Source organism: Uranotaenia lowii, chromosome 3 (assembly GCF_029784155.1).
Source record: "Uranotaenia lowii strain MFRU-FL chromosome 3, ASM2978415v1, whole genome shotgun sequence".
Taxonomy (NCBI): Eukaryota; Metazoa; Arthropoda; class Insecta; order Diptera; family Culicidae; genus Uranotaenia; species Uranotaenia lowii.
In genome coordinates, this window is record NC_073693.1 from 266688140 (window position 1) to 266711511 (window position 23372).

General features: G+C 40.3%; 11 protein-coding genes and 1 pseudogene across 11 annotated transcripts; 5 read left to right on the forward strand and 7 right to left on the reverse strand.

Moving 5' to 3' along the window:
* The first annotated feature begins 138 nt into the window (after window positions 1-138).
* LOC129756177 (uncharacterized) lies at window positions 139-22092 on the forward strand (annotated as a pseudogene).
* Window positions 535-2209, reverse strand: LOC129756180 (histone H1B-like). Its single transcript, XM_055752984.1, has one exon. The coding sequence runs from the start codon at window positions 2177-2179 to the stop codon at window positions 1532-1534; it is 648 nt and encodes a 215-aa protein (XP_055608959.1). The 5' UTR covers window positions 2180-2209; the 3' UTR covers window positions 535-1531.
* On the reverse strand, window positions 4513-5179 carry LOC129756182 (histone H2B). Its single transcript, XM_055752986.1, has one exon. The coding sequence runs from the start codon at window positions 5177-5179 to the stop codon at window positions 4805-4807; it is 375 nt and encodes a 124-aa protein (XP_055608961.1). The 3' UTR covers window positions 4513-4804.
* Window positions 5492-6009, forward strand: LOC129756185 (histone H2A). Its single transcript, XM_055752988.1, has one exon. The coding sequence runs from the start codon at window positions 5517-5519 to the stop codon at window positions 5889-5891; it is 375 nt and encodes a 124-aa protein (XP_055608963.1). The 5' UTR covers window positions 5492-5516; the 3' UTR covers window positions 5892-6009.
* On the reverse strand, window positions 8698-9012 carry LOC129756195 (histone H4). Its single transcript, XM_055753000.1, has one exon. The coding sequence runs from the start codon at window positions 9007-9009 to the stop codon at window positions 8698-8700; it is 312 nt and encodes a 103-aa protein (XP_055608975.1). The 5' UTR covers window positions 9010-9012.
* Window positions 9770-10826, reverse strand: LOC129756183 (histone H2A). The gene has a single exon (XM_055752987.1). It carries the CDS (start codon window positions 10799-10801, stop codon window positions 10427-10429), a length of 375 nt encoding a protein of 124 aa, XP_055608962.1. The 5' UTR covers window positions 10802-10826; the 3' UTR covers window positions 9770-10426.
* LOC129756189 (histone H2B) lies at window positions 11139-11513 on the forward strand. Its single transcript, XM_055752993.1, has one exon. The coding sequence runs from the start codon at window positions 11139-11141 to the stop codon at window positions 11511-11513; it is 375 nt and encodes a 124-aa protein (XP_055608968.1).
* Window positions 14594-15505, forward strand: LOC129756178 (histone H1B-like). The gene has a single exon (XM_055752982.1). The coding sequence runs from the start codon at window positions 14599-14601 to the stop codon at window positions 15259-15261; it is 663 nt and encodes a 220-aa protein (XP_055608957.1). The 5' UTR covers window positions 14594-14598; the 3' UTR covers window positions 15262-15505.
* Window positions 16387-16727, reverse strand: LOC129756192 (histone H4). The gene has a single exon (XM_055752996.1). It carries the CDS (start codon window positions 16698-16700, stop codon window positions 16389-16391), a length of 312 nt encoding a protein of 103 aa, XP_055608971.1. The 5' UTR covers window positions 16701-16727; the 3' UTR covers window positions 16387-16388.
* LOC129756190 (histone H2B) lies at window positions 18475-18849 on the reverse strand. Its single transcript, XM_055752994.1, has one exon. It carries the CDS (start codon window positions 18847-18849, stop codon window positions 18475-18477), a length of 375 nt encoding a protein of 124 aa, XP_055608969.1.
* LOC129756187 (histone H2A) lies at window positions 19184-19953 on the forward strand. Its single transcript, XM_055752990.1, has one exon. The coding sequence runs from the start codon at window positions 19184-19186 to the stop codon at window positions 19556-19558; it is 375 nt and encodes a 124-aa protein (XP_055608965.1). The 3' UTR covers window positions 19559-19953.
* Window positions 20880-21464, reverse strand: LOC129756181 (histone H3). The gene has a single exon (XM_055752985.1). It carries the CDS (start codon window positions 21462-21464, stop codon window positions 21054-21056), a length of 411 nt encoding a protein of 136 aa, XP_055608960.1. The 3' UTR covers window positions 20880-21053.
* Window positions 22093-23372: the final 1280 nt, after the last annotated feature.

Sequence of the window (23372 nt, forward strand, 5' to 3'; positions counted from 1 at the left end):
AGGGATGCTTCCCCTTAACCCAGGCAACATTATGCGAAGGAGCAGCATAACGGAATGCTCAAAAGTCTACCCTCGGAAAATCGTATAAAAGCAGGACCCTCATAGTCCGTTAAGCATCAGTTTCGTTTCAACCGTTCGTAAAACAACCTAACACAAATCATCAACAATGACTGGCCGCGGCAAAGGAGGAAAAGGTCTAGGAAAGGGTGGCGCCAAGCGTCATCGCAAGGTTTTGCGTGATAACATCCAGGGAATCACCAAGCCCGCTATCCGTCGTCTGGCTCGTCGTGGAGGAGTCAAGCGTATCTCCGGTTTGATCTACGAGGAAACTCGTGGTGTTCTGAAAGTGTTCCTGGAAAACGTGATCCGTGACGCTGTTACCTATACTGAACACGCCAAGCGGAAGACCGTCACTGCCATGGATGTCGTCTATGCCTTGAAACGCCAGGGACGCACTCTGTACGGTTTCGGAGGTTAAATCATGCCTTGAATGAATTGCTATCAAAACGGCCCTTTTCAGGGCCACAAATACAGTTTTGGAGGAGATAAACTTGAGTTTTATTATAGTTCAATGCAAAACTGTAAGAGTAGTTAAGCGAATAAACAGGGTATCGTTCTTATTTTAGTATATGTTCAACAGCATCGATTTGCTTTACGCTGAAAAGACTATTGAGGATATCGTACTTTGAAAACTATCTGGCACATTTTTCAATCCAAAAGCCAATTTTTAAAGTTATGTTTCATAGAAAATCACCTCAAAAGCTAAATAAAGGAATTTATAAAGTTATCGCTAGCTTGGTGAAGAGATTAATCACCGTGATTTATGTTTGATACTTAATTTATCGGCTTTATTGGTGAACCAAACACCGGTTGTAACGAACGCGATGGTAACAAACTAAGAAGGCTACACAACAATAGATGTGTCCTGAGTTGACGGGAGCTTATCTGAGCAATCACATACCATATTTTGTTGGTCGTTTGCACTGCAAGTTACCGCTTGTGGGGTGAAACACGCATGCCCTACTAATTTGTAGTGGTAGATGCAACTCTATCTGTATCTACCGCTTCATAGTAGTTGGCCCGTGCCGAACAAAAATTTTATATGCGATGATAATGCTTCTAAATAAATTCTACCCGCTCATTTTCACCATCTTTCATTTCAATAACTTTCTATAAAAATTTCATAATCTTAAGATGTTCTTACTAAAAAAAACCATCACTTTTCACCGATATGGACGATAAATTAGGTAACGTTATCATGAGCGTTTGAAAATTACTAGATGATCTATACAAACCAAATGGTATACGCACAATATCCAATTGATCCTTAAACATTAAAATGACAGCATTATAAAGTCTTTTAAGCCAACCTGTCAAAACGTTAGCACAACGCTATCGAATTTAACATGTACTGATAAATGAATCGTATTAACGGAAAATTTCATTTAAAAAACTCTTGGATAATATGACTGGTAGTCCTGGAAAGGACTGATTCCGTGGGATAAGTTAAATTCGTCAAATCAGATACAATTTACTTCTTGGCGGCAGCCTTCTTGGCAACAGGCTTCTTGGGGGTCTTTGGCTTCTTGGCAGCGGCCTTTGGCTTGGGAGCAGCCTTCTTGGGGGCAGCAGCCTTCTTCACGGTGCCGGCTTTCTTGGCTGTCTTGGCCGTGGCAGCCTTGGCCTTCTTCTCAGCGGCGGCCTTTGGCTTCTTAGCGGCAGCGGCTTTCGGTTTCTTGGCGCCAGCGGCCTTTGGCTTCTTGGCCACGGTCTTCTTCTCGCCAGCGGCCTTCTTTGGCTTCTTGGCGGCGACCTTCTTCTTCTTCTCGCCAGCTGGCTTCTTATCCTCAGCCTTGATCTTGAACGATCCGGAAGCACCGGTGCCCTTGGGTTGGGTGAACTTACCCTTCTCGACACCGCTCTTCAGGGCCTTTTTGATGAAGGGCGACAACTTGGCCACATCACACTTGTAGTTGGCAGCGATGTACTTCTTGATGGCCTGCAGCGACGAACCCTTGCGTTCCTTCAGGGTCTTGATGGCGGCAACAACCATGTCGTTGACTGGCGGGTGGGTGGATGGCTTCTTGGGCTTCTTATCTCCCTTGGGGGCCTTTGGCTTCTTGGTGGCCTTGGCAGGAGAGGCAGCTGGGGCCGCGGCAGCAACTTCGGTTTCAGTCATTTTAGTTTTGGTTTGGTAGAATGCTCACACTTCACGAGGAAAAGTTTATGAATGAAGCCAATGACTGCTCCAAGCAGTCCGTTATATTTGATGTCCTTGCTAGTGACAAGCGATAGGTAACGTTATCTCATTTGAAAAGAATCATTTTCAGATTTTAAGAAACCTTTTTTTAAAATACTGTTCATCCAAGATTATTGCAAAGAAAATCATAGATTTAAATTTCATTTATTGAAAGTGAACTCAATAGCATATTCGAAAATCGATTCAAACAGACTGAATGTTGACGGAGACATAGGAAATTCTAACGTTTCATACCGGCCTTTAGCAACAAAGTTGAAGGTTGTTATCAAAAATGTCATTTTTAACTATTGAAACCATGAAAATTTTTATGATTTACTGTTCAAATTAAGAAATGGTAAGTTAACTTGATGGATCATTCATATTTTTCAAATAATTATATGTTTTATTCATATCAAAATGCGATTTTGCGAGACACTTCCAGCGGACCTTAGTTTCAATCAAGTACGTGGGTTAAAAGTTGGTTTTACTTAACAATTACAGAACAATGAGTCATAAGTGAATTATGATTTCCCTTAAAATTTACAAAGAGTATTGATGTTATATCATTAAAGCCATTTTCTAATTTTTATATAAAACCTTATCTTTTTTTAAAGAACACATCGGAAAACTTTGCACATATCGTATTCGGTAAAGTATTATGATTAGTATCCTGACAATTTATAGAACAACGATCACTGTTCTGATCTAATTTTAATTCTTAATCTCAATAATCCTCATACAGATATTTAAAATTGAAATCATAATTATTTTGAAAAAAAATTCTCTTTTCTGATTTCACTAAACCAATTTCAAGTCTCATAAAAATCTTATTCTAATTGATTAATAGTATGTTTGGTCCTTTGAAATCAGTACAAGTTGCTCTGATTTTTCAAACAGAATAAAATCCATTTAAGTTAATAGACTTAAGACTAAAGTTAAATAAATTATTTATTTTATGCGTCTCGCTACCAGTTGTCGAAAGTGTCGAAAATTAATTTTAAAGCGCTTTTTTTAATAATAAAAACTATATGTATCCAATTTAGTAGACTTTCATAAAAAAATGCTCTTCCGTGATTCTTCAAAACTCCAAGCAATTGAAATCCGTAAGCTTATGTGCCGTTATGCCAATATTTTTGAACAAAACACTGAAAAAGCATTTTTGTTTAAACAAAAGGGATTGGGAGTTTGAATATCCCGCAAGCTACATTCAAAGATGATTTATAGCAAATATTGCTGATACATAATGCACGGTTCGAAAAGTATCTTATTTTCACATTTTCATATGTGATGAAAGGAATTAGAGAAACATGAACTATCAAAGAACGAAAGAACATAAGCCGTAAATATCATGAAAATTTCGAAAAAGATACAACGGCTCACCGACAGGACTTGAACCTGCAATCTCCGCTTCGGTACAACGGCGCGTTAGCCAATTCCACCACGGTGAACGTGATGGAACCGTGGAATTGGCTAACGCGCCGTTGTACCGAAGCGGAGATTGCAGGTTCAAGTCCTGTCGGTGAGCCGTTGTATCTTTTTCGAAATTTTCATGATATTTACGGCTTATGTTCTTTCGTTCTTTGATAGTTCATGTTTCTCTAATTCCTTTCATCACATATGAAAATGTGATCATTTTCAGGTACAAAGATGTACCAAGCGATTTCATAACATCAGTATTGATCTTATTTTCACCAGTTCGACGACTTAGAGTCGAACCATTGTCTTTTGAAAAATATCAGGAACATTTTTACAGCCGAAAGATAAACGTGTAAATTCATGAGGCGCCAATAACTGCATTTTGGGAACAATCAAGTCAAATAAATAATTTAAAGCTTAACTAGGTTAAGCTTAAAATAAATTATTTGACTTGATTGTTTCCACATTGCAGCTATTGTCACCTTATGAAATTACACGTTTAACTTTTGGCTTTAATAACGTTCCTGATATTTTTCAGAAGACAATGATTCTTATAAAACTATCGAGGATAACAGATTTTAAACAAAAATATTATATAGTCAAAGCAGGTATGCATGAATTCTAAGCCATGAATCAGGAATCAAAAGACTGGTCATAAAATTGCTCAGCGAACAAAGCGATGTATCATTGACAAACTACATCCAATGCGCGCGATAAGGATTTTAAAATGAATTTGATTGAATCATAAATATATACAGATCACTTATAACAATCTATTGAATTCATGTATCACTTTTCCGTCAGGTTTAACTCATTTTATACAGTAAGTGTGGAATTCTGGTACTTCAATGTTCGTATTTTGTGTTGTATGAAATTAAATACAGTGAAATTTTTGTTATGTGTTTACTATTTGAGAATGGTTTTTTTCTTAGAGCTATTTCATCAAACATGCGTAGTTCGTTATTTTTGTTTCATCGTCAATTTTGATTGTAGTTCATTGATGCGTCCCAGAACACACTCCAAAAAACAATTCACATAAAAAAATAACGATCATAATAAGAAATGATTTCAATTTGAAAAGAAAAACGACTCATCTCTCATATACATGTTGTGGCCTTGAAAAGGGCCGGTTGAAAATGGTTTGCCAATTTACTTGGAGCTGGTGTACTTGGTGACAGCCTTGGTTCCTTCAGAGACGGCGTGCTTGGCCAACTCTCCCGGAAGCAGCAGACGGACGGCAGTCTGGATTTCGCGGGATGTGATGGTCGAGCGCTTATTGTAGTGAGCCAGCCGAGAGGATTCAGCAGCGATACGTTCGAAGATATCGTTGACGAAGCTGTTCATGATGCTCATGGCCTTGGAAGATATTCCCGTATCAGGGTGGACTTGCTTCAACACTTTGAAGATGTAGATAGCATAGGATTCCTTCCTGCGGACCTTCCTCTTCTTCTTGTCTCCCTTGGCGATGTTCTTCTGGGCCTTGCCGGACTTCTTGGCGGCCTTTCCGCTGGTTTTCGGTGCCATTGTAGTAGAGTTGTTTGGGTTAGATTCGAAACGAAACTGATGATTCCGACTTGGGTTGCAGCTGCTTTCAAACAGGCAAAACTCATCCGGAACGTGTTTTCATAATCTTCGATTCCGTCGTTTTCCCCTACATTATTATGTTTCTTTTCACCCTATTCTTGCTGCATCGAGGGTAAACATATTGCCTCGTTTGCTTTATGCTTCATGTTCGCCATAGACATACCTGCATGAGCTCAGGATTGCCAAGAGTATATAAGCATCGACCCTCTGTGGATTTCCAACATTCTACATTCGTTGTTTCGTTTGTGTAAAGCTACTCTAAACTCAACTCATCAAAATGTCTGGCCGCGGCAAAGGAGGAAAAGTCAAGGGAAAGGCAAAGTCCCGATCATCTCGTGCCGGACTTCAGTTCCCAGTTGGTCGTATCCATCGTCTGCTCCGCAAGGGCAACTACGCAGAACGTGTCGGAGCTGGAGCTCCCGTCTATCTGGCCGCTGTCATGGAATATCTGGCAGCTGAAGTGCTGGAATTGGCAGGAAACGCCGCTCGTGACAACAAGAAGACCCGTATCATCCCGCGTCATCTTCAGCTGGCCATCCGCAATGACGAGGAGTTGAACAAACTGCTCTCGGGCGTCACCATCGCTCAGGGAGGTGTTTTGCCCAACATCCAAGCCGTTCTGCTGCCCAAGAAGACCGAAAAAAAGGCTTGAACTGGAATCGTCTCTACTCACAACCAAACCGTCCTTTTCAGGACGACAAATCTTTTTTCTAAGAGTTGGTTGATGCTTCATAATACAAACCAAATACGACATACCCTTGTCGAGAATATGTATGCCCACAAAGATTTAACAAAAGTTATGAAAAAGTAAATACTAATTTAATTTTTGGCATTTCGGCGAGTTGTGAAAATTCAAGGTAGAATATTTAGAAAGAACATGAAAGTATTATAGGTGGAAAGATCAAAGCTAGGGCGCTTTGGGTAGAAGAAATTGAATAGTTGGTGAAAATGTGAGCAGGGCTTTTGTTGTGTGAACAGCTTTTGAACTACTTGCGTGATTCTTTGCCGCGCGCCGTTTCAATGTTGATAGGAAGCGATGAAGAAACCCATCGCATTCCTACCCACATTGAAACACGGACGGGTCGAACACATGTGAGATTGTGTCCGACCGGGCAAAAAATCACCCAAGCAGCGCTCACATGTGCTGTTCTATTTGCTAAGCCAATTCTATCGATGCGTGCTACTTTTTTAGGTACATCGGATGGTTGCTACTTTTGTTTTCGCATATTATCCATCCGATGCCTTACTTTTTTGCCAAATGCATCGTGGTGAATTGTGTTGTAATTTTTGTTATCCCATTTCCCCCCTTCTTTAGCCAAGTGATTCTGTTATCTTATTTTAATCGCCGCTGGGATATATTCTTATTTAATTTTTGGCATTTCGGCGAGTTGTGAAAATTCAAGGTAGAATATTTAGAAAGAACATGAAAGTATTATAGGTGGAAAGATCAAAGCTAGGGCGCTTTGGGTAGAAGAAATTGAATAGTTGGTGAAAATGTGAGCAGGGCTTTTGTTGTGTGAACAGCTTTTGAACTACTTGCGTGATTCTTTGCCGCGCGCCGTTTCAATGTTGATAGGAAGCGATGAAGAAACCCATCGCATTCCTACCCACATTGAAACACGGACGGGTCGAACACATGTGAGATTGTGTCCGACCGGGCAAAAAATCACCCAAGCAGCGCTCACATGTGCTGTTCTATTTGCTAAGCCAATTCTATCGATGCGTGCTACTTTTTTAGGTACATCCGATGTACCTAAAAAAGTAGCACGCATCGATAGAATTGGCTTAGCAAATAGAACAGCACATGTGAGCGCTGCTTGGGTGATTTTTTGCCCGGTCGGACACAATCTCACATGTGTTCGACCCGTCCGTGTTTCAATGTGGGTAGGAATGCGATGGGTTTCTTCATCGCTTCCTATCAACATTGAAACGGCGCGCGGCAAAGAATCACGCAAGTAGTTCAAAAGCTGTTCACACAACAAAAGCCCTGCTCACATTTTCACCAACTATTCAATTTCTTCTACCCAAAGCGCCCTAGCTTTGATCTTTCCACCTATAATACTTTCATGTTCTTTCTAAATATTCTACCTTGAATTTTCACAACTCGCCGAAATGCCAAAAATTAAATAAGAATATATCCCAGCGGCGATTAAAATAAGATAACGAAAAAGTAAATACCAAATTACCTCGCAATGTTGTGAGTATGCTTAATAAATATGTGCAACGAAGAAGTCGTAGACAAATTATGCTTGATCATAGTACTAGTTTGCCAGAATTAATAACGATTATCTTTTGGGTAGAAAAATGTGCCAGATTGCTTTCAAAGGACGATGCATATTGCAATTTCTGTATGACGAAAGTTAGCATAAATTTAACCTAGCCGCCATCTTGCATTCAAATGATTGCAACGAATAAATTGCATCAGCCAGCTTAAATAATGAACAGAGAGCAAAGTGGGAGTTGACTTATGCATGCATATACAAACACAACCCATTTGAAGCGATTGCCTTAATCAAGTATCTTTCGTGGTTTTTACCACATGGTTGCCCTGTCCATAGTCTGCAATGTTTTCAATATTTAACAGAGATTACGTTGAAAAGAAAAATATTGCTAACCTGGCATGGTAATAGCTTTCGATATAACTTTCCCATTGAAGGTTGGCGTGGAAATAATGAAAGACGCCTTCTTGTTAAGATGAGCTACATTATTGCTATGATACGATAGCAAAGATGTAAACCGTAGCCTCCTGATTAAACTAAACTAAGCCAACTTGATCTTATTTTCAGCTAAGCTAAAACATACACCATATAAGTCTACTTGGGCCTCAGAGGTGTCATAACAATATATTACCAATAAAATAAAAGATGATGCTGAACATATACTAAAATTGGAACAAAACAGAGAAGACACCATTCGGCTTTTATATGATATTCAATAGTTTTCAAAGGACGATTGTACTCAAGATGAACTTGAACGATTATCTTTGGGGTTTCAAAATGTGCGCGATAGATTTCAAGGGATGATCATTGTTGCAAAATGAACTTTAACAATTATCTTTTGGGTTTAAAAGTATGCCAGATGGTTTCCAAAGAACGATGAGTATAGCAATACCTGTATGCCATGTAGCATGTCCATCGCGAACATAAATTTTACCTAGCCGCCATCTTACTTTCAAAAGATTGTACCTTATAGATAGAACCAACCAGTAAAAAAGCGCACTGGAGTTTAAACAGTTAACTAACTTGGATTTGAGGTAATCTACTAGAAGATTTGCGGTGTCCCACCTTAAATATGAACAAAATAAAGGATGATATTGAACATATACTAAAATTGGAACAATACAGAGAAGAATCGTTTAGCTTCTCTTCCTGTTAAGAAAACTCAAGTTGATCTCCTCCGAAACACTTTCTGTGGCCCTGAAAAGGGCCGTTTTGATAGCATTTCATTGATGGAATGATTTAACCTCCGAAACCGTACAGAGTGCGTCCCTGGCGTTTCAAGGCATAGACGACGTCCATGGCAGTGACGGTCTTCCGCTTGGCGTGTTCAGTATAGGTAACAGCGTCACGGATCACGTTTTCCAGGAACACCTTCAGAACACCACGAGTTTCTTCGTAGATCAAACCGGAGATACGCTTGACTCCTCCACGACGAGCCAGACGACGAATAGCGGGCTTGGTGATTCCCTGGATGTTATCACGCAAAACCTTGCGATGACGCTTGGCGCCACCCTTTCCTAGACCTTTTCCTCCCTTACCGCGGCCAGTCATTGTTAAAGATTTGTGTTAGGTTGCTTTCGAACGATCGAAACGAAACTGATGGCTGCCTGTCGTTTACCGTCTCCTTTATACCTTATTCCTGAAGTAGAAGCCATCTTGAATGCTGGTAGAAAGTGGAGGGGGAAATCTCTCGTTTTCCAGTATAAAAAGGGATGCCAGTTTGCTTTTTCAACATTATCATTCGAAAAACTGAACAACAATGGCTCGTACCAAGCAAACCGCTCGTAAGTCCACCGGAGGAAAAGCTCCTCGCAAACAGCTGGCCACTAAGGCTGCTCGTAAGAGTGCTCCAGCCACCGGAGGAGTCAAGAAGCCTCATCGTTATCGGCCAGGAACCGTTGCTCTGCGTGAGATCCGTCGTTACCAGAAATCCACTGAGCTGCTGATCCGCAAGTTGCCCTTCCAGCGTCTGGTTCGTGAAATCGCACAAGATTTCAAGACCGATCTGCGTTTCCAGAGCTCGGCCGTCATGGCTCTGCAGGAAGCTAGCGAGGCCTATCTGGTTGGTCTGTTCGAGGACACCAATCTGTGTGCCATCCATGCTAAGCGTGTCACGATCATGCCAAAGGACATCCAGCTGGCTCGTCGTATTCGTGGAGAACGTGCTTAAATTTTTTTTCTTTCATTCAAACAAACGGCCCTTTTCAGGGCCACTAAGTTATCTTATTGAGAGTTAGTTATGATATTTTCATGTTTCACTTTGTTTAATTGTGTGGTTAACGATTTTAAAAGACGTTATCATTCAGGTATACATTCATGCGAGACAATCGCTCACGGACAGAGTTTTTGTTTGATTGTTTTATTGGGGGCATCATTTTTGTTATTGAATAGGCTTATTTAAAAAAAAACTGTTAAATCCGTATTCACAATTATTGACAAACAAATCTGTAGTCACTATTGGTACTTAAAAATAAGAGATAAAACTCGTGAATTTTGGGATAAATATAAAAGGCTTGCGGTTGAGTTACAGTCAGCACAGAAGAGGTTTTATCACCCTTTGTAATAGCGGGCTATGAATCTCGCTCGAAACTGTAAATCTCTCATCTGAAAGGTAATTTGATTAGCCAGCTTGCTAAAAAAAGCATTTCATATTAAGTTCAGATACTACAGTAACTACAACTGAACTGATTTCTTAAAACGCAGTATTTGAGTAAGCAATAGTATGCTCAATGAAATGTTGAATGCGATGCAGGACATTTCCCAGGCGCTGCACGTCTTCATACTGTTTTTTAATATGTTTGCACATTTCCAATATTCCATTTTTATTACATTATTACATTAAATAAGGTGTTCAGCTTACGCTAATGATTTGTCGAATTTGTAAGGACATAAGCACCAACCAACTCTTATAAAACAAATTTGTCGTCCTGAAAAGGACGGTTTGGTTGTGAGTAGAGACGATTCCAGTTTAAGCCTTCTTTTCGGTCTTCTTGGGCAGCAGAACGGCTTGGATGTTGGGCAAAACACCTCCCTGAGCGATGGTGACGCCCGAGAGCAGTTTGTTCAACTCCTCGTCATTGCGGATGGCCAGCTGAAGATGACGCGGGATGATACGGGTCTTCTTGTTGTCACGAGCGGCGTTTCCTGCCAATTCCAGCACTTCAGCTGCCAGATATTCCATGACAGCGGCCAGATAGACGGGAGCTCCAGCTCCGACACGTTCTGCGTAGTTGCCCTTGCGGAGCAGACGATGGATACGACCAACTGGGAACTGAAGTCCGGCACGAGATGATCGGGACTTTGCCTTTCCCTTGACTTTTCCTCCTTTGCCGCGGCCAGACATTTTGATGAGTTGAGTTTAGAGTAGCTTTACACAAACGAAACAACGAATGTAGAATGTTGGAAATCCACAGAGGGTCGATGCTTATATACTCTTGGCAATCCTGAGCTCATGCAGGTATGTCTATGGCGAACATGAAGCATAAAGCAAACGAGGCAATATGTTTACCCTCGATGCAGCAAGAATAGGGTGAAAAGAAACATAATAATGTAGGGGAAAACGACGGAATCGAAGATTATGAAAACACGTTCCGGATGAGTTTTGCCTGTTTGAAAGCAGCTGCAACCCAAGTCGGAATCATCAGTTTCGTTTCGAATCTAACCCAAACAACTCTACTACAATGGCACCGAAAACCAGCGGAAAGGCCGCCAAGAAGTCCGGCAAGGCCCAGAAGAACATCGCCAAGGGAGACAAGAAGAAGAGGAAGGTCCGCAGGAAGGAATCCTATGCTATCTACATCTTCAAAGTGTTGAAGCAAGTCCACCCTGATACGGGAATATCTTCCAAGGCCATGAGCATCATGAACAGCTTCGTCAACGATATCTTCGAACGTATCGCTGCTGAATCCTCTCGGCTGGCTCACTACAATAAGCGCTCGACCATCACATCCCGCGAAATCCAGACTGCCGTCCGTCTGCTGCTTCCGGGAGAGTTGGCCAAGCACGCCGTCTCTGAAGGAACCAAGGCTGTCACCAAGTACACCAGCTCCAAGTAAATTGGCAAAAGCGTTTTCAACCGGCCCTTTTCAGGGCCACAACATGTTTATGAGAGATGAGTCGTTTTTATTTTCAAATTGAAATCATTTCTTTATTATGATCGTTATTTTTTTATGTGAATTGTTTTTTGGAGTGTGTTCTGGGACGCATCAATGAACTACAATCAAAATTGACGATGAAATAAAAATAACGAACTACGCATGTTTGATGAAATAGCTCTAAGAAAAAAATCATTTTAAAATAGTCAACACATAACAAAAATTTCACTGTATTTAATTTCATACAACACAAAATACGAACATTGAAGTACCAGAATTCCACACTTACTGTATAAAATGAGTTAAACCTGACGGAAAAGTGATACTTGAATTCAATAGAATGTTATAAGTGATCTGTATATATTTATGATTCAATCAAATTCATTTTAAAATCCTTATCGCGCGCATTCCCAAGCAACCAAAAGTCACATATTTACTTGAATGAAGGCATTGAAAGTTACATATTGGCTGACAAAGAGAATCAACTGCCCAATTCCCTTTAGTGAACTTTATGTACTCATTAATGAACTTGAAAGTTGCAAAAGTGATTAATATGTACGTTGTATGTGACTTGTTTTGCCCAATTCCCATTAGTGAACTATATGTGCTGATTAACGAACTTAAAAGCTGCAAAAGTGATCTATACGTACGTTATACGGGACTTAAGTCACATAAAGGGCACAAATGTGCTCAATACGGGATTTGGTAAGTCACATAAAGGGTACAAAAGTGCTCAAACGGGATTTGATAAGTCACAAAAAGTGCATTGATGTGCTTTCAAAATCAAATCACCACTTCGAGTTTTAGTTTCAGTTAGAACAACATCTAGGCGTGGCCTAGTGGTAGCGTGTTCGATTCTCACCACGAAGGTCGGGGTTCGATCCCCAGGCCGGATAAGTTTTTTTTCTATAAGTAATTTTGTACTTGAGTGACCATTCTGATGCGATATATGTAGGAAATGTAGGAAAGAGCAATTGAGCAATTTGTCGAGTTTGAAATCCGGCGCGTGGCATCATGGCGGCACCGGTACAGAACACAGTAAATAATCAAGAGAAGGTGATATATGAACCGAAGCCAATGGTTCAGTTGAAGATAGAGAATAATTTTTTTTGCTCATTTCGCGAGTTTTTGGAAGCTGAATTAAGAGGCCGCTGGAAGCTGAATAGAAGATCATTAAGACTTGTTTTGAAACTTGAAAGTATCAATAAGAACTTAAATTTTGAGCTGCATAGAAGGCACTTCATATCAATGATGAGGCTGAGTAAGCGTTTTTGTACCTGTTTTATGGGACTTTTGGTTGCTTGGGTTGGATGTAGTTTGTCAATGATACATCCCTTTGATCGCTGAGCAATTTTATGACTAGTCTTTTAATTCCTGATTCATGGCTCAGAATTCATGCATACCTGCTTTGGCTATATATGATAATTTTTTAAAATCTGTTATCCTCGATAGTTTTATAAGAATCATTGTCTTCTGAAAAATATCTGGAGCGTTATTAAAGCCAAAAGTCAAACGTGTAATTTCGTAAGGTGACAATAGCTGCAATTTGGAAACAATCAAGTCAAATAATTTATTTTAAGCTTAACCTAGTCAAGCTTAAAATTAATTATTTGACTTGATTGTTTCCAAATTGCAGTTATTGGCGCCTTATGAATTTACACGTTTATCTTTCGGCTTCAAAAATGTTCCTGATATTTTTCAAAAGACAATGGTTCGACTCTAAGTCGTCGAATTGGTGAAAATAAGATATTTTTCGAACAGTGCATTATGTATCAGCGATATTTGCTATAAATCATCTTTGAATGTAGCTTGCGGAATATTCAAACTCCCAATCCCTTTTTTTATACAAAAATGCTTTTTCAGTGTTTTGTTCAAAAATATTGGCATAACGGCACATAAGCTTACGAATTTCAATTGCTTGGAGTTTTGAAGAATCACGGAAGAGCATTTCTTTATGGAAATCTACTAAATTTGATACATATAATTTTTATTATTAAAAAAAAGCACGTAAAAATTAATTGTCGACAACTGGTAGCGCGACGCATAAAATAAATAATTTATTTAACTTTAGTCTTAAGTCCATTAACTTAAATGGATTTTAATCTGTATGAAAAATCAGAGCAACTTGTACTGATTTCAAAGCACCAAACATACTGTGAATCAATTAGAATAAGTTTTAAATGAGACTTGAAATTGGTGTAGAGAAATCGAAAAAGAGAATTCTATTTTTCTAAATAATTATGATTTCAATTTTAAATATCTGTATGAGGATTATTGAGATTAAGAATTAAAATTTAATCAGATCAGATTGTTCTATTAATTGTCACATAATACTTTACCGAATATGATATGTGCAAAGTTTTCCATTGTGTTCTTTAAAAAAAGATAAGGTTTTATATAAAAATTACAAAATGGCTATAATGATCTAACATCAATACTTTTTGTTAATTAGAAGAGAAATCATAATTCACTCATGACTCATTGTTCTTTAATTGTTAAATAAAACCATCTTAAAGACCACGTACATGATTGAAACTAAGGTCCGCTGGAAGTGTCTCGCAAAATCGCATTTTGATATGGATAAAACATATAATTATTTGAAAAACTTGAATGATCCATCAAGTTAACTTACCATTTCTTAATTTGAACAGTAAATCATAACAATTTTCATTGTTTCAATAGTTAAAATTGACATTTTTAATAACAACCTTCAACTTTGTTGCTAAAGGGCGGTATGAAACGTCAAAATTTCCTATGTCTCCGTCAACATTCAGTCTGTTCGAATTGATTTTCTTATAAGCTATTGAGTTCACTTTCAATAAATGAAATTAAAATCTATGATTTTTTTTGTAATAATCTTGGATAAACAGTGTTTTAAAAAAAGGTTTCTTAAAATCTGAAAATGATTCTTTTCAAATGGAATAACGTTACCTGTCGCTAGTCACTAGCACGGACATCAAATATAACGGACTGCTCGGAGCAGTCATTGGCTACATTCATAAACTTTTCCTCGTGAAGTGTGACCATCCTACCAACCAACACCAAAATGACTGAAACCGAAGTTGCTGCCGCGGCTCCAGCTGCCTCTCCTGCCAAGGCCACCAAGAAGCCAAAGGCCCCCAAGGGAGATAAGAAGCCCAAGAAGCCATCCACCCACCCGCCAGTCAACGACATGGTTGTTGCCGCCATCAAGACCCTGAAGGAACGCAAGGGTTCGTCGCTGCAGGCCATCAAGAAGTACATCGCTGCCAACTACAAGTGTGATGTGGCCAAGTTGTCGCCCTTCATCAAGAAGGCCCTGAAGAGCGGTGTCGAGAAGGGTAAGTTCACCCAACCCAAGGGCACCGGTGCTTCCGGATCGTTCAAGATCAAGGCTGAGGATAAGAAGCCAGCTGGCGAGAAGAAGAAGAAGGTCGCCGCCAAGAAGCCAAAGAAGGCCGCTGGTGAGAAGAAGACCGTGGCCAAGAAGCCAAAGGCCGCTGGTGCCAAGAAACCGAAAGCCGCTGCCGCTAAGAAGCCAAAGGCCGCCGCAGAGAAGAAGGCCAAGGCTGCCACGGCCAAGACCGCCAAGAAAGCCGGCACCGTGAAGAAGGCTGCTGCCCCCAAGAAGGCCGCTGCCAAGCCAAAGGCCGCTGCCAAGAAGCCAAAGACCCCCAAGAAGCCTGTTGCCAAGAAGACTGTGGCCAAGAAGGCTGCCGCCAAGAAGTAAATTGTCTCATAATTGACCAATTCAACTTAACCTACAGAATCAGTCCTTTTCAGGACTACCAGTCATATTTTACAAGAGTTTTTGAAAAGAAATTTTTCATTAATTTGACAATGAAATAAATTTGCGGCTTTATCGTTGAGGGTTAAAGAGTTGAAATGAAAGACGGATAGAAGATCAGAAGAAAATTCTAAGGTGGTGAAAAAAGCGAAGAGCATTTGGAATAGAAGCTTGACCACATACTAAATTTTTTGTCCCACACCAATTAACTGTATTGAAGAAGTAGTACCCAATCGAGGAGGCACTACATTTTTCGATACAGTACCAAGTTTCACTTTCATACAATAAGTGCAAAATTTTGTAATTTTGATGATATGAATATTTTTATTTGAAGTAGTTTAAATAGCTTTCAGTGAATGTTATGATGAACATTCTTAAATGAAGAATTAAACATTGAAATTAAACGATGGATTGATATAGCAGATGCTACTAAGAAGAAAATTATTATAGGTGTTGAAATTGTGCGTATACCGTTCGGCTTTCATATGTAACCCAATAATTTTCGAAGGACGATTACAGGCATGATGAATTTAAACGATTACCTTTTGGGTTTCAAAATGTGCTCGATAGATTTCAAGGGATTATTATTTTTGCAAAATGAACTTGAACGATTGCCGTTTGGGTTTAAAAATAAGCCAGATGGTTTTCAAAGAACGATGAACATTGCAATTCCTGTAAGCCATGCAAACGCCAACATAAATTTTACCTAGCCGCCATCTTACTTTCCAAAGATTTTTGCTTATATATTCAACCAACCAGCCTATACAGTAACTAGGATTGCAAGTGGACAATTTACAAAAGCTTTTGCCGTGTCCCACCTTCAATTGGACTGAATGAAAATTTGGTTAGCCCGGCGCGATAGTATAGGTTTTTTCAGGCATACGTAGTCTCTTAACAGCAAAATATCAATTTAATAATATTTGATGTTGAACATATACTAAAATTGAAACAGTACAGAGAAGACTCACTTAACTTCTCTTCTAGTGAGAAAACTCAAGTTGATCTCCTCCGAATGAATTTTTGTGGCCCTGAAAAGGGCCGTTTTGATAGCATTTCATTGATGGCATGATTTAACCTCCGAAACCGTACAGAGTGCGTCCCTGGCGTTTCAAGGCATAGACGACGTCCATGGCAGTGACGGTCTTCCTCTTGGCGTGTTCAGTATAGGTAACAGCGTCACGGATCACGTTTTCCAGGAACACCTTCAGAACACCACGAGTTTCCTCGTAGATCAAACCGGAGATACGCTTGACTCCTCCACGACGAGCCAGACGACGGATAGCGGGCTTGGTGATTCCCTGGATGTTATCACGCAAAACCTTGCGATGACGCTTGGCGCCACCCTTTCCTAGACCTTTTCCTCCTTTGCCGCGGCCAGTCATTGTTGAAGATTTGTGTTAGGTTGCTTTCGAACGATCGAAACGAAACTGATGTCTGCCTGTCGTTTACCGTCTCCTTATATACCTTATTCCTAAAGTAGATGCCATCTTGAATGTTGGTAGAAAGTGGAGGGGGAAATCTCTCGTTTTCCAGTATAAAAAGGGATGCCAGTTTGCTTGTTCAACATTATCATTCGAAAAACTGAACAACAATGGCTCGTACCAAGCAAACCGCTCGTAAGTCCACCGGAGGAAAAGCTCCTCGCAAACAGCTGGCCACTAAGGCTGCTCGTAAGAGTGCTCCAGCCACCGGAGGAGTCAAGAAGCCTCATCGTTATCGGCCAGGAACCGTTGCTCTGCGTGAGATCCGTCGTTACCAGAAATCCACCGAGCTGCTGATCCGCAAGTTGCCCTTCCAGCGTCTGGTTCGTGAAATCGCTCAGGATTTCAAGACCGATCTGCGTTTCCAGAGCTCGGCCGTCATGGCTCTGCAGGAAGCTAGCGAGGCCTATCTGGTTGGTCTGTTCGAGGACACCAATCTGTGTGCCATCCATGCTAAGCGTGTCACGATTATGCCAAAGGACATCCAGCTGGCTCGTCGTATTCGTGGAGAACGTGCTTAAATTTTCTTCTTTGGTTCAACAAACAAACGGCCCTTTTCAGGGCCACCAAATTTTCTTTTTAAGAGTGTGTTATGAATTTTCAGCTTATTTACATTAATACACCCAAAATAATTTAGAAATTTATTTCACGGTAATTTTCACGTAAACGAAGATTTTGTAGTATCTGATCGATTCTACGTGATTTTGTTATACCTTAGTTCCTTCCACATGGACGACACATGAAATTCACGTAAAATCTAAGTATGGATATTCTGAAATCCGTTTTGGGCTTTTTAAATGCTGTTTTTACGATTTTCTGTAAATTATTCATTTTTTTTATGTTTTCTAGAACTGAACGACAACAGTGGCCATGGTGTCGACGAAAAAAGACGGGATAGTGATGGCTTTCTCAATCCTCCAGCGGCTGGAGAATCAATCTAATAGTCAAAAACCAAATGTGTGTATCAGTGCTCAAAAACCACGTTAGAAATTTTGACGCTGCATTTTAACTGTTCATCGAATGCAAGTCAACAAACCGTTGAGCACTGTTGCGATTTGAAGCGTCGGTATTTGAAAAGCAAAATGGCGATGCATACGGCGTCCCTGCTCAAAGCTTGAGAAGGTCGATATGTTACACCAGCCATGTGACTTCTTTTCAAAATGACTATCTATTGCCGTGGGTAGCGCTATTTTGGCTCTGAAATTTTGCGTTGTAATCATTGAATTTACAACATGATGTGTGATGCGTGTATTGATTTAAAGAAGGTTGCAATAATTCTCAAAGATTAAAACCAAAGTAACTTAACATAAGTATTTAAAATTACTACTTTAGTACCGGTTACAGGCTCAATCTTGCCAATTTTCAGAACGATGACTGTTTGATTCAGTACTTTTGTATTTTATCTATGGCAGTTGGTAGAGTTCACTAAGATTAAGCATTTATTTGGGTTTTTAAATATTTTTTTCCAAAGAAATATGCCACTAAACTGAGTTTTTTTGTCAAAATATTCCAAATAATCAAATCAAAGATTACTTCACTCCAAACTATTCTTAAATATTTTCAAAATAATGAATGTTAGGCTGATAAGTCTATACATGAAAATAAAAAGAGACATGACTCTTGACAAATTATGTAGTGGCCCTGAAAAGGGCCGGTTGAAAACGTGTTTGACAATTTACTTGGAGCTGGTGTACTTGGTGACGGCCTTGGTTCCTTCAGAGACGGCGTGCTTGGCCAACTCTCCCGGAAGCAGCAGACGGACGGCAGTCTGGATTTCGCGGGATGTGATGGTCGAGCGCTTGTTGTAGTGAGCCAGCCGAGAGGATTCAGCAGCGATACGTTCGAAGATATCGTTGACGAAGCTGTTCATGATGCTCATGGCCTTGGACGAGATTCCGGTATCAGGGTGGACTTGCTTCAACACTTTGAAGATGTAGATAGCATAGGATTCCTTCCTGCGGACCTTCCTCTTCTTCTTGTCTCCCTTGGCGATGTTCTTCTGGGCCTTGCCGGACTTCTTGGCGGCCTTTCCGCTGGTTTTCGGTGCCATTGTCGAGTTGTTAGGGTAAGATTCGAAACGAAACTGATGATTCCGACTTGGGTTGCAGCTGCTTTTAAACAGGCAAAACACACCCGGAACGTGTTTTTGCTATCTTCGATTCCGTCATTTTCCCCTACATTATTATGTTTCCTTTCTCCCTATTTATGCTGCGTCAAGGGTAAACATATTGCCTCGTTTGCTTTATGCTTCATGTTCGACATAGAGATACCTGCATGAGCTCAGGGTTGCCTAGGGTATATAAGCACCGACCCACTTTGGATTGCCAACATTCTACATTCGTCGTTTCGTTTGTGTAAAGCTACTCTAAACTCAACTCATCAAAATGTCTGGCCGCGGCAAAGGAGGAAAAGTCAAGGGAAAGGCAAAGTCCCGATCATCTCGTGCCGGACTTCAGTTCCCAGTTGGTCGTATCCATCGTCTGCTCCGCAAGGGCAACTACGCAGAACGTGTCGGAGCTGGAGCTCCCGTCTATCTGGCCGCTGTCATGGAATATCTGGCAGCTGAAGTGCTGGAATTGGCAGGAAACGCCGCTCGTGACAACAAGAAGACCCGTATCATCCCGCGTCATCTTCAGCTGGCCATCCGCAATGACGAGGAGTTGAACAAACTGCTCTCGGGCGTCACCATCGCTCAGGGAGGTGTTTTGCCCAACATCCAAGCCGTTCTGCTGCCCAAGAAGACCGAAAAGAAGGCTTAAACTGGAATCGTCTCTACTCACAACCAAACCGTCCTTTTCAGGACGACAAATAATGTTTGTAAGAGTTTCGTGATACTTTTGAAAATATCCAATCATCTATAATGTCAGTAAACTCGATGCAGTCTTGCGTGATGAGCTCCGTTTATTTTATAACAAGCTTAATTTTATGATGGATTTTGAGATAAGGTTCATTATATTGTTGGCATCACAATATGTTCTACTTGAATATGCTTATTGAATTAGTTGCATATAAATAATTTTAAATTTTAAGTTACCGTTAGATGCTGAACAATTCTGTTAAAAGCTGAACAGCTAATTTAATGTAATAATGTAACACCTAATAAGTAACAGTTCAAGTTTCTTGATTGAATCTTGAACCTTGTGGACAGTTATCATTTAACTCTGATTGTTCAATAAAAAAAGAAACAAGAAATAATTCAACTAAAATTATACAAAAGGCGTTTATAGCTAAATCATCATGAGGCAATCTAGAAAAAGTGCAAAACTATTACATGGCGAAATCTCAGAGCTAAAACAGCTGATCACGGCCCTTTTTTTATTTTGTATGGAAGTCACGTCATGTCATGTCAATCTTTGTGCAGTGATGCCGCGTGTGTCGCCATTTTGCTTTTCAAATTGCGACGCTTTCAATCGCAAAAATGGTTAACGGTTTGATGGCTTGTATTCAATAAACTGCAGCTTTTTAACTTCTACGGAGGAATTTGAAAACTGATAGGTCTTCTAGGCCCGACCTGACATTTTGGGCGAAGTTATACTGAATTGTACTACCATGCCATGCACCAGCAATATTTGATTTCATTCATTCGAATTGAAGCAAATCTTTCAGTAAAATGTTCAACTTACTATTTAAGCATGTTTAATTATTATTAAAAATAATCTTTGCTTGTTCATGCTTCCTATGTCACACAGGCATGGCAATATGCATCGTTCTTTGGAAACAGCTGGACATATTTTTAAACCAAAAGGTTATCGTTTGAATTCATCATGCTGTATAATAATCCTTTCGAAATCAATCTGGCACATTTTTAAACTCAAAAGGTTGCCATTCGATTCATTATTCATCCTCAACCATATTTGGATTCTTTCTTATTGAAGTAAGTCTTATAACTCATAACGAAAATCATTAATTGAATCTTGTATTAACAATTACATCGTCGAAAAATAAAAGTAACAAATGTAACGTTACAGTTTTGAAAGAGTAGACCGCACGTAATGGTACAACACCGAAAACTGCATCTATTAATAAATCTATCTCGGTTGGATTTGAAGCATTTCTGAGCGATTACATGTCATCTTTTTGTTCTTTCGCATTGCAAGTTTCCCCTTATGGGGCGAACCACGCATAGCCTAATATTTTGTGATGATAGCTAAATTTCAATCTATAACTACAATTAAAAATTCATACCTGACTCTTAAATAGAAAATTTGGTGGCCCTGAAAAGGGCCGTTTGTTTGTTCAACCAACGAAGAAAATTTAAGCACGTTCTCCACGAATACGACGAGCCAGCTGGATGTCCTTTGGCATGATCGTGACACGCTTGGCATGGATGGCACACAGATTGGTGTCCTCGAACAGACCAACCAGATAGGCCTCGCTAGCTTCCTGCAGAGCCATGACGGCCGAGCTCTGGAAACGCAGATCGGTCTTGAAATCCTGAGCGATTTCACGAACCAGACGCTGGAAGGGCAACTTGCGGATCAGCAGCTCGGTGGATTTCTGGTAACGACGGATCTCACGCAGAGCAACGGTTCCTGGCCGATAACGATGAGGCTTCTTGACTCCTCCGGTGGCTGGAGCACTCTTACGAGCAGCCTTAGTGGCCAGCTGTTTGCGAGGAGCTTTTCCTCCGGTGGACTTACGAGCGGTTTGCTTGGTACGAGCCATGGTGGTTGAATTGTTTTTATGAAATGATCAAGAGAAACGATGATTTCAGAATAACCCTCAACGGTTGGAAGCGGACATATTTATACCTCTGCTCGAGGAACATGTTCCCGCCTAAACGGCAGATGCTATGCTTTTACATGGAATAGAAACTCCCCCTTAACCCAGGCAACATTATGCTCTTCAAGCGAAGCAGTAGCATAACGGAATGCTCGAAAGTCTACCCTCAGAAAATCGTATAAAAGCAGGACCCTCATAGTCCGTTAAGCATCAGTTTCGTTTCAACCGTTCGTAAGCAACCTAACACAAATCTTCAAGAATGACTGGCCGCGGCAAGGGAGGAAAAGGTCTAGGAAAGGGTGGCGCCAAGCGTCATCGCAAGGTTTTGCGTGATAACATCCAGGGAATCACCAAGCCCGCTATCCGTCGTCTGGCTCGTCGTGGAGGAGTCAAGCGTATCTCCGGTTTGATCTACGAGGAAACTCGTGGTGTTCTGAAGGTGTTCCTGGAAAACGTGATCCGTGACGCTGTTACCTATACTGAACACGCCAAGCGGAAGACCGTCACTGCCATGGACGTCGTCTATGCCTTGAAACGTCAGGGACGCACTCTGTACGGTTTCGGAGGTTAAATCATGCCATCAATGAAATGCTATCAAAACGGCCCTTTTCAGGGCCACAAAAAGTGTTTTGGAGGAGATCAACTTGAGTTTTTTTTTTATTGTACAACGCAAGACAGGAAGAGTAGCTAAGCCAATCTTATCTGTTTTGTTCCAATTTCATTATGTGATCGGTATCATTATCTGAATATTTTACTGTAAATAAGTCATTCAGATTCGATCATTCTTTTTGGGAAAAGTTATACTTAATTGCACTACGATGCCATGCACCAGCAATATTTGATTTCATTCATCCAGATTGAAGCAAATCTTATAACGAAATGTTCACCTTTACTATTTAAGGGTGCTCATGTTTTATTTAAAAAAAACTGAATACAAGATGGCATCTAGGTAACATCCATGCTGGCGTTTGCTCATGCTTCCCTGTCAAACAGGTATTGCAATATGCATCGTCCTTTGGAAACCATCTGGACATATTTTTAAACCCAAAAGTTATCGTTTGAATTCATTTTGCCCAGTGGTCGGAAAATCGCTCAAGAAAAGCAATCAGGAATGGTTTCTAGCTAGAATGATGCTACCTCCGAGTGCTGTGATACGCACGTGGTAAAAGTACCCATTGAATATATGTCGAAAATCAACACTAACTTGATACAAGAAGATATACCATGCCCCACCGGAGGCTACCGTTGCTATTCGTCACGTGGCTAATCGACGGTGATCGACATACTTGGTGATACATTTTGAACGTCGCTCCCTCAATCATTCCCGAACGTCTATTCTCGCATCATTGTTGATAATGCTCGTTATTGATAGACGATCATTAATGTTTCAAAAGGAAAAATCTGAATAAATACCAGGACCACATGTTCAAAAAAGCTGTAGCACATGCTGGACAGTTCATTGCGGTTACCTAGTCATGATTTTGTCCTTCTAGGCAAAACGAAAAATAAAAAATCATCTGATAGCCTACATAGATCGCTCAGAACTGATACATATCAGTTATGATCCTAAAGGTTGAAAGTCGTTAGGGGAAGGAAATCAGCATCGAGACGTTCGTTGCTGATAGTCTGCGTCCTTTTTTACCTCATCATGTATCGCAAAAGTGTTTCAAATACAGAAGCGTCGTTGTCATGCATGATTGTTTATATGATTTGGTTGAAGAAGGAAAATTTGACTGCTTTGATTTTTTGGCTCTGAATGTAGTCAAGCATGGCTCAGTGAAAATGATTGATTTTCGGAAGCATGATTTTGCCATAATAATCATCCTTCCGAAATCAATGTGGCACATTTTT